This window comes from Taurulus bubalis (assembly GCF_910589615.1).
Source record: "Taurulus bubalis genome assembly, chromosome: 3".
Lineage (NCBI taxonomy): Eukaryota > Metazoa > Chordata > Actinopteri > Perciformes > Cottidae > Taurulus > Taurulus bubalis.
The window spans coordinates 42765022-42775021 of NC_136591.1; the positions used below are offsets into that span (position 1 = coordinate 42765022).

The 10000-nt window shown below is 51.6% G+C and overlaps 1 protein-coding gene across 1 annotated transcript in view; it reads left to right on the plus strand.

Annotated features, from left to right (window-relative positions):
• The window catches only part of LOC306733988 (kinesin-like protein KIF1C), a gene marked incomplete at its 3' end in the record, with an annotated part of 17770 nt that extends 8074 nt beyond the window's left edge, over positions 1 to 9696 (plus strand). Inside the window, 16 exon segments of the mRNA XM_079215306.1 lie at positions 1360 to 1467; positions 1551 to 1714; positions 1791 to 1870; positions 2760 to 2835; positions 2927 to 3006; positions 3083 to 3177; positions 5628 to 5711; positions 5934 to 6114; positions 6721 to 6793; positions 6875 to 6973; positions 7186 to 7347; positions 7548 to 7796; positions 7943 to 8032; positions 8475 to 8594; positions 8596 to 9075; positions 9229 to 9696. Of these exon segments, the coding sequence (XP_079071432.1) occupies positions 1360 to 1467; positions 1551 to 1714; positions 1791 to 1870; positions 2760 to 2835; positions 2927 to 3006; positions 3083 to 3177; positions 5628 to 5711; positions 5934 to 6114; positions 6721 to 6793; positions 6875 to 6973; positions 7186 to 7347; positions 7548 to 7796; positions 7943 to 8032; positions 8475 to 8594; positions 8596 to 9075; positions 9229 to 9696 (2609 nt within the window).
• Positions 9697 to 10000: the final 304 nt, after the last annotated feature.

Here is a 10000-nt window from a genome sequence, read left to right on the forward strand (position 1 = left end):
GTACACTAGTTAGTATACACTCACCCTTATGCACACTTCATATAACACACTAGTTAGTATACACTCACCCTTATGCACACTTCATATAGTACACTAGTTAGTATACACTCACCCTTATGCACACTTCATATAGCACACTAGTTAGTATACACTCACCCTTATGCACACTTCATATAGTACACTAGTTAGTATACACTCATCCTTATGTACACTTTATATAGTACACTAGTTAGTATACACTCACCCTCATGCACACTTCATATAGTACACTAGTTAGTATACACTCATCCTTATGTACACTTTATATAGTACACTAGTTAGTATACACTCACCCTCATGCACACTTCATATAGTACACTAGTTAGTATACACTCACCCTCATGCACACTTCATATAGTACACTAGTTAGTATACACTCACCCTTATGCACACTTCATATAGCACACTAGTTAGTATACACTCATCCTTATGTACACTTTATATAGTACACTAGTTAGTATACACTCATCCTTATGTACACTTTATATAGTACACTAGTTAGTATACACTCACCCTCATGCACACTTCATATAGCACACTAGTTAGTATACACTCATCCTTATGTACACTTTATATAGTACACTAGTTAGTATACACTCATCCTTATGTACACTTTATATAGTACACTAGTTAGTATACACTCATCCTTATGTACACTTTATATAGTACACTAGTTAGTATACACTCACCCTCATGCACACTTCATATAGCACACTAGTTAGTATACACTCATCCTTATGTACACTTTATATAGTACACTAGTTAGTATACACTCATCCTTATGTACACTTTATATAGTACACTAGTTAGTATACACTCATCCTTATGTACACTTTATATAGTACACTAGTTAGTATCCACTCACCCTCATGCACACTTCATATAGTACACTAGTTAGTATACACTCACTCTTATTTACACTTCATATAGTACACTCGTTAGTATACACTCACCCTTATGTACACTTCATATAGTACACTAGTTAGTATACACTCACCCTCATGCACACTTCATATAGTACACTCGTTAGTATACACTCACCCTTATGTACACTTCATATAGTACACTAGTTAGTATACACTCACCCTTATGTACACTTCATATAGCACACTAGTTAGTATACACTCATCCTTATGTACACTTTATATAGTACACTAGTTAGTATACACTCACCCTTATGCACACTTCATATAGTACACTAGTTAGTATACACTCATCCTTATGTACACTTTATATAGTACACTAGTTAGTATCCACTCACCCTCATGCACACTTCATATAGTACACTAGTTAGTATTTCTCTCTGCTTGTCTCTCAAAGTCAACAACAACAGCGGTCTTGCCGGTGCTCCAGGTGCGTCCCCCTCCCCGCTGCAGCTGGCTCTCACAGCCAATGGGATCGCACCTCAGAATGGCTCCGCCCCTCAAGGTGTGTTGTGTAGAGAGTTGACAATAAATCAAGTGTGTTGTTGTGTCGTACTTCTCAAAGATTTTACTTCCTCTCTCTGACAGATGGCGAGCCGACAGCCGGCGGCGACGTACCTTCCCACGCCGACCACCTGATGGAGAACGGAGTGGAGGGGGAGGAGGGAGAAGAGGGAGAAGAGGGGGAAGAGGGAGAAGAGGGGGAGGAGGCGGAGCCCATCAGTAAAGAGGAAGCGGCTGAGCGACTGCTGGTAAGGACCAGTCCAGTTTCTCCTGAAGCTGGTTGGAACCGGGCCGTCTCACTGACCTCTGTGTTTGGTGTCGCAGGAGACGGAGAAGATGATCGCAGAGCTGAACGAGACGTGGGAGGAGAAGCTACGCAAGACCGAATCTATCCGCCTGGACAGGTAACGCACAGGTGTAACGGCACAGGTGTAACAGCACAGGTGTAACAGTACAGGTGTAATAGAACAGGTGTAACAGCACAGGTGTAACAGTACAGGTGTAATAGAACAGGTGTAACAGCACAGGTGTAACAGTACAGGTGTAACAGTACAGATGTAATAGAACAGGTGTAACAGTACAGGTGTAACGGTACAGGTGTAATAGAACAGGTGTAACAGTACAGGTGTAACAGTACATGTGTAATAAAACAGGTGTAACAGAACAGGTGTAACAGTACAGGTGTAACAGTACAGGTGTAATAGAACAGGTGTAACAGTACAGGTGTAACGGTACAGGTGTAATAGAACAGGTGTAACAGTACAGGTGTAACAGTACAGGTGTAATAAAACAGGTGTAACAGAACAGGTGTAACAGTACAGGTGTAACAGAACAGGTGTAACAGTACAGGTGTAACGGTACAGGTGTAATAGAACAGGTGTAACAGAACAGGTGTAACAGTACAGGTGCAACAGAACAGGTGTAACAGAACAGGTGTAACAGAACAGGTGTAACAGAACAGGTGTAACAGCACAGGTGTAACAGTACAGGTGTGACAGTACAGGTGTAATAGAACAGGTGTAACAGAACAGGTGTAACAGTACAGGTGCAACAGAACAGGTGTAACAGAACAGGTGTAACAGAACAGGTGTAACAGCACAGGTGTAACAGTACAGGTGCAACAGAACAGGTGTAACAGAACAGGTGTAACAGTACAGGTGTAATAAAACAGGTGTAACAGAACAGGTGTAACAGTACAGGTGTAACAGTACAGGTGTAATAAAACAGGTGTAACAGTACAGGTGTAACAGAACAGGTGTAACAGAACATCATCTGAATCCCCGTCCCCCTCAGAGAGTCCCTGCTGGCGGAGATGGGCGTGTCCATTAAAGAGGACGGCGGCACGCTGGGCGTCTTCTCTCCTAAAGGAGTGAGTTCCAGTTCACAGGATATTGATCCGCTGGTGTTATTGATTACTGTTAACCGATGGATGCTGAATAAAGTGTTTCCTCGTGTCCCAGACGCCTCATCTGGTCAACCTGAACGAGGACCCTCTGATGTCCGAGTGCCTCCTGTACTACATCAAGGAGGGCTTCACCAGGTGCGGCGCGGCGCTGATCGGCAGTATTGATCGATGATCAGAGTGTCCTGGTGTAACACATTGCTCCATGTCTCAGGGTGGGGCAGCAGGATGTGGACATTAAGCTGTCGGGCCACTTCATCAAGGAGATCCACTGTGTGTTCGTCAGTGAGACCAACAGCCAGGGAGAGGGTGAGACACCTGTCTGTCTGTCTGTCTCTCTCTCTGTCTATATATATATATATATATATCTGGAACGACCTCCTCATTCACCTGCTAACTCCTGCTCCCTACACCTGTTAACTCCTGCTCCCTACACCTGTTAACTCCTGCTCCCTACACCTGTTAACTCCTGCTCCCTACACCTGTTAACTCCTGCTCCCTTCACCTGTTAACTCCTGCTCCCTACCCTTCACCTGTTAACTCCTGCTCCCTACCCTTCACCTGCTAACTCCTGCTCCCTACCCTTCACCTGTTAACTCCTGCTCCCTACCCTTCACCTGCTAACCCCTGCTCCCTACCCTACGCCTGTTAACTCCTGCACCCTACACCTGTTAACTCCTGCTCCCTACACCTGTTAACTCCTGCTCCCTTCACCTGTTAACTCCTGCTCCCTACCCTTCACCTGCTAACTCCTGCTCCCTACCCTTCACCTGTTAACTCCTGCACCCTACACCTGTTAACTCCTGCTCCCTACCCTTCACCTGCTAACCCCTGCTCCCTACCCTTCACCTGTTAACTCCTGCACCCTACACCTGTTAACTCCTGCTCCCTACCCTTCACCTGTTAACTCCTGCTCCCTACCCTTCACCTGCTAACCCCTGCTCCCTACCCTTCACCTGTTAACTCCTGCACCCTACACCTGTTAACTCCTGCTCCCTACCCTTCACCTGTTAACTCCTGCACCCTACACCTGTTAACTCCTGCTCCCTACCCTTCACCTGTTAACTCCTGCTCCCTACCCTTCACCTGCTAACCCCTGCTCCCTACCCTTCACCTGTTAACTCCTGCACCCTACACCTGCTAACTCCTGCTCCCTACCCTTCACCTGTTTACTCCTGCACCCTACACCTGCTAACTCCTGCTCCCTACCCTTCACCTGTTTACTCCTGCTCCCTACCCTTCACCTGCTAACTCCTGCTCCCTACCCTTCACCTGTTAACTCCTGCTCCCTACCCTTCACCTGTTAACTCCTGCTCCCTACCCTTCACCTGTTAACTCCTGCTCCCTACCCTTCACCTGTTTACTCCTGCTCCCTACCCTTCACCTGTTAACTCCTGCACCCTACACCTGCTAACCCCTGCTCCCTACCCTTCACCTGCTAACTCCTGCTCCCTACTCTTCACCTGTTAACTCCTGCTCCCTACTCTTCACCTGTTAACTCCTGCACCCTACCCTTCACCTGCTAACTCCTGCTCCCTACCCTTCACCTGCTAACTCCTGCTCCCTACTCTTCACCTGTTAACTCCTGCTCCCTACTCTTCACCTGTTAACTCCTGCTCCCTACCCTTCACCTGCTAACTCCTGCTCCCTACTCTTCACCTGTTAACTCCTGCTCCCTACCCTTCACCTGCTAACTCCTGCTCCCTACCCTTCACCTGTTAACTCCTGCACCCTACACCTGTTAACTCCTGCTCCCTACCCTTTACCTGTTAACTCCTGCTCCCTACCCTTCACCTGTTAACTCCTGCTCCCTACCCTTCACATGTTAACTCCTGCTCCCTACCCTTCACCTGTTAACTCCTGCTCCCTACCCTTCACCTGTTAGCTCCTGCTCCCTACCCTTCACCTGTTAACTCCTGCTCCCTACCCTTCACATGTTAACTCCTGCTCCCTACCCTTCACCTGTTAACTCCTGCTCCCTACCCTTCACCTGTTAGCTCCTGCTCCCTACCCTTCACATGTTAACTCCTGCTCCCTACCCTTCACCTGTTAGCTCCTGCTCCCTACCCTTCACCTGTTAACTCCTGCTCCCTACCCTTCACATGTTAGCTCCTGCTCCCTACCCTTCACCTGTTAGCTCCTGCTCCCTACCCTTCACCTGCTAACTCCTGCTCCCTACCCTTCACCTGTTAACTCCTGCTCCCTACCCTTCACCTGTTAACTCCTGCTCCCTACCCTTCACATGTTAACTCCTGCTCCCTACCCTTCACCTGTTAACTCCTGCTCCCTACCCTTCACCTGTTAGCTCCTGCTCCCTACCCTTCACCTGTTAGCTCCTGCTCCCTACCCTTCACATGTTAACTCCTGCTCCCTACCCTTCACCTGTTAACTCCTGCTCCCTACCCTTCACCTGTTAACTCCTGCTCCCTACCCTTCACCTGTTAGCTCCTGCTCCCTACCCTTCACCTGTTAACTCCTGCTCCCTACCCTTCACATGTTAGCTCCTGCTCCCTACCCTTCACCTGTTAGCTCCTGCTCCCTACCCTTCACCTGCTAACCCCTGCTCCCTACAGCCGATCAGGTGGTATTGATCCTCTGGAGGTTCCTCTGTGGTAACGTGTGTTCAGTGACTCTCTCTCTTCTTCTCTCTTGTGAAAAGCTGCCATGGAAGCTGCCAGGTATTGTTCAAACAGTCTCTGTTACCATGGTGATGATGTCACCCCCCTGTACTCACTCTGCTGCCCCCTGTCTGTCTGCAGTGGTGGTGACTCTGGAGCCGCTGGTGGGAGCAGAGACGTACGTCAACGGGAAGCAGATCGCCGACGCCGTCGTCCTCAAGCAAGGTGAGGTGCACCCTGGGAGTCGTAGTTGTCTGCGGGGCCTCTTGAAGCTCTAGGTTTTCAAAAGCAGCGTTTATAAAGATAAGTGTGAATGAAATATACGCTTTTTCTTTTCTTTATATTGAATTATCTTTAGGGTTATTTAATTGATAAGAATTTAGGATATTAATATATAAGCTTCATGCATTATTATGACGATATAACCTCATGGTTGCATGGGTCCAGGCCACCGCATCGTCATGGGGAAGAACCACGTGTTCCGGTTCAACCACCCAGAGCAGGCCCGGCTGGAGAGGGAGCGCAGCGCCACGGCCGACCTTCAGGGGGAGCCGGAGGACTGGAACTACGCCCAGAGGGAGCTGCTGGAGAAGCAGGGCATCGACATCAAACTGGAGATGGAGAAGAGGTGCGTTCAGAACACACCACATCATCAGGGACAGAACACACCACATCATCAGGGACAGAACACACCACATCATCAGGGACACAACATACCATGTCATCAGGGACAGAACACACCACATTATCAGGGACAGAACACACCACATCACCAGGGACAGAACACACCACATCATCAGGGACAGAACACACCACATCATCAGGGACAGAACACACCACACCATCAGGGACACAACATACCACACCATCAGGGACAGAACACACCACATCATCAGGGACAGAACACACCACATCATCAGGGACAGAACACACCACACCATCAGGGACACAACATACCATATCATCAGGGACAGAACACACCAATCAAAACCAATCTTGGTTGGTTGATGTATTGATTGATGATTGACTGGTTGATGTATTGATTGATGATTGACTGGTTGATGTATTAATTGATGATTGACTGGTTGATGTATTGATTGATGATTGACTGGTTGATGTATTAATTGATGATTGACTGGTTGATGTATTGATTGATGATTGACTGGTTGATGTATTGATTGATGATTGACTGGTTGATGTATTGATTGATGACTGACTGGTTGTTGTGTCTCAGACTGCAGGACATGGAGGTTCAGTATCGCAGAGAGAAGGAGGAAGCTGATCTGCTGCTGGAGCAACACAGACTGGTTGGTTCTGTTTCTTCATTCATCAGATCATCTGCTGGCTGATCAATAATCAATAATCCATAATCAATGATGTGTGCTCAGTATGCAGACAGTGACAGTGGAGACGACTCAGACAAACGCTCCTGTGAGGAGAGCTGGAGGCTGATCTCCTCCCTGAGGGAGAAGCTGCCTGCCAACAAGGTAACACCTGGTACCTGTCTGTCTGTCTGTCTGTCTGTCTGTCTGTCTGTCTGTCTGTCTACCTGTCTGTCTGTCTGTCTGTCTGTCTGTCTGTCTGTCTGTCTGTTTACCTGTCTGTCTGTCTGTCTGTCTGTCTGTCTGTCTGTCTGTCTACCTGTCTGTCTGTCTGTCTGACCTGTCTACCTGTCTACCTGTCTGTCTCTCTGTCTCAGGTGCAGTCCATAGTGAAGCGCTGTGGTCTCCCCAGCAGTGGGAAGAGGAGGGAGCCTCTACGGGTCTACCAGATCCCTCAGAGGAGGAGGATCAGCAAGGACCCGCAACGGGTCACCATGGAGGACCTCCGTATGCAGGCGGTGAAGGAGATCTGCTACGAGGTAGCACACACACACAGAGACACACACATACACACAGACACATACACACAGACAGACAGACACACACATGCTGACACAAACACATACACAGACAGACACACAGACACACACACAGACACACACACAGACAGACACACACACAGACAAACATACACAGACACACACACACACACACACTCACGAGGTCCTCCCCCCACCAGGTGGCGCTGGGGGACTTCCGGCAGTCCCGCCAGGAGATCGAGGCTCTGTCCATCGTGAAGATGAAGGAGCTGAGCCGCATGTACGTGAAGAAGGACCCCAGCGAGAGGGACAGCTGGAGGGCCGTGTCCCAGGATGTGTGCGACACGGTGGGCATCGGGGAGGGGAGGAGCCCGCCCCCTGAGGAGGGAGGCGAGGGGGGGGCCTACGACCTGAAGGCCCACATCGACAAGCTCACCGACATCCTGCAGGTGAGGCATGTCCTCTGTTGGGTCAGTCAGTCAGTCAGTCAGTCAGTCAATCAGTCAGTCAGTCAGTCAGTCAGTCAGTCAGTCAGTCAGTCAGTCAGTCAGTCAATCAATCAATCAATCCATCAATCCATCAATCCATCTTCCAGGAGGTGAAGCTGCAGAACAACATGAAGGACGAGGAGATCAAAGCTCTGAGAGATCGGATGATCAAGATGGAGAGCATCATACCTGTCCAGGTATGTTCACGGCCCCGTTCCTGGTCCTGGTCCCGGATCCGGTCATGGTCCCGGTCATGGTCCCAGTCATGGTCATGGTCATGGTCCTGGTCATGGTCCTGGTCATGGTCATGGTCTTGGTCCCAGTCATGGTCATGGTCATGGTCCTGGTCCCGGTCATGGTCATGGTCTTGGTCCTGGTCATGGTCCTGGTCATGGTCATGGTCTTGGTCCCAGTCATGGTCATGGTCCCGGTCATGGTCCCAGTCATGGTCATGGTCATGGTCCTGGTCATGGTCCTGGTCCTGGTCATGGTCATGGTCTTGGTCCCAGTCATGGTCATGGTCATGGTCCTGGTCCCGGTCATGGTCATGGTCTTGGTCCCAGTCATGGTCATGGTCATGGTCCTGGTCCCGGTCATGGTCCCAGTCCGCCCCGTTAACCGGATCCTCTTATTTTGCAGGACGACGACGATGACGATGAGGACGACAACGGTGACGGCGACGACGAAGAGGAGGGGGGCTCTCCCCCGAGGGAGGAAGAGGAGGTGGAGGAAGAGGAGGAGGGCGACGCCCCCCCCCCGCCAGCCGGAGGTGCAGGTGAAGCGCCTGATGACCGAGGACCCGGCATTCAGGAGAGGGCGCCTCCGCTGGCTGAAGCAGGAACAGCAGCGGCTCCTCAACCTGCAGCAGCAGAGCATCGCCAAGAAGCTGCGGGGCCTGAACCAGAACCAGAACCAGGGCCCAAACCAGAACCCGCCCCTCGTCCCCGTCCACCTCCCCGGGACCGGGCGCTTCATCCCCCCCCAGGAGTGCAAGCTCAAGTTCCCCTTCAAGAGCAACCCCGCCCACCGGTTGTCTTGGGGGCCCGCCAGCGCCGCCCTGCTGGCCCTGGGTCTGGGGGGGGACTGGATGGGGGGTGAGGAGGGGGGGCCAGGGAGGGAGGGGCTAGTCTCCCCGTCGCCGCCCCCCCAGGGGCCTGCCCTCCTGCCCCTCCCCTTCCCAACTCCGCCCCCCCGCATGCGCACCCCTAGCCCTCACCGTGCTTGGCAGCAACGCAACCAGGGCCACCCGGGCAACCAGGGCCACCAGGGCCACCAGGGCCACCAGGGCAACCAGGGCCACCAGGGCCACCAGGGCAACCAGGGCCACCAGGGCCACCAGGGCCACCAGGGCAACCAGGGCCACCAGGGCCACCAGGGCCACCAGGGCAACCAGGGCCACCAGGGCAACTTCTATCACCAGGGAAACAACCAAAACCAGCAGCGCCGCCACCGCCGCAACTCCCTGGACAGCTCCGCCCACAGCGGCGGTAGCTCCGCCCACGGCAGCGGTAGCTCCGCCCACGAGAGCCGACCGAGACAGAGGAGGGGGGCGTCGCCCGGGCCTGGTGGTGACAGAGGAAGGGGGCGGGGCCGAGACGGAGGCTTCCATTTTAACCCTCACCCGCACCAGTTCCAGCACCATCCCTACTACAGCCCCCACAATGCACCATTCCAGCCAGGGCTTTACCCCAACTACCACAGCCTGCCGCGCTCCGGGGCCCCGCCCCCTTTCGCTGACATGATGATGATGGGGGCGGGGCCACCGCCGCCGCCGGGTGGGTGGGGCTTCAGCACCCCGCCCCGGATGAGACGGCAGTTCAGCGCCCCGGACCTCAAACACAACAAGGAGACGCCCATCTGACCTCTGACTCCGGGGAGCGCTGTGATTGGCTGCCGGACACTCACGGCCCCGATGCTGTAGAGAAAGGACTGCGTGTGTGTGTGTGTGTGTGTGTGTGTGTGTGTGTGTGTGTGTGTGTGTGTGTGTGTGTGTGTGTCTGGATGCAAGTTTCTGTTTATCAAAAGGTGCCTTGAAGCTACTTAGCAGAAGTCTCCTGTTGTTGTTGTTTACTTAAAGATGAAGTGCGTTAGCTTCGTGCTAGTCAGTTAGCTCTTCAGGCTAACCTGCTTCAAGAAGAATTAGCGTAGTGTAGCTTAGCTTAGCC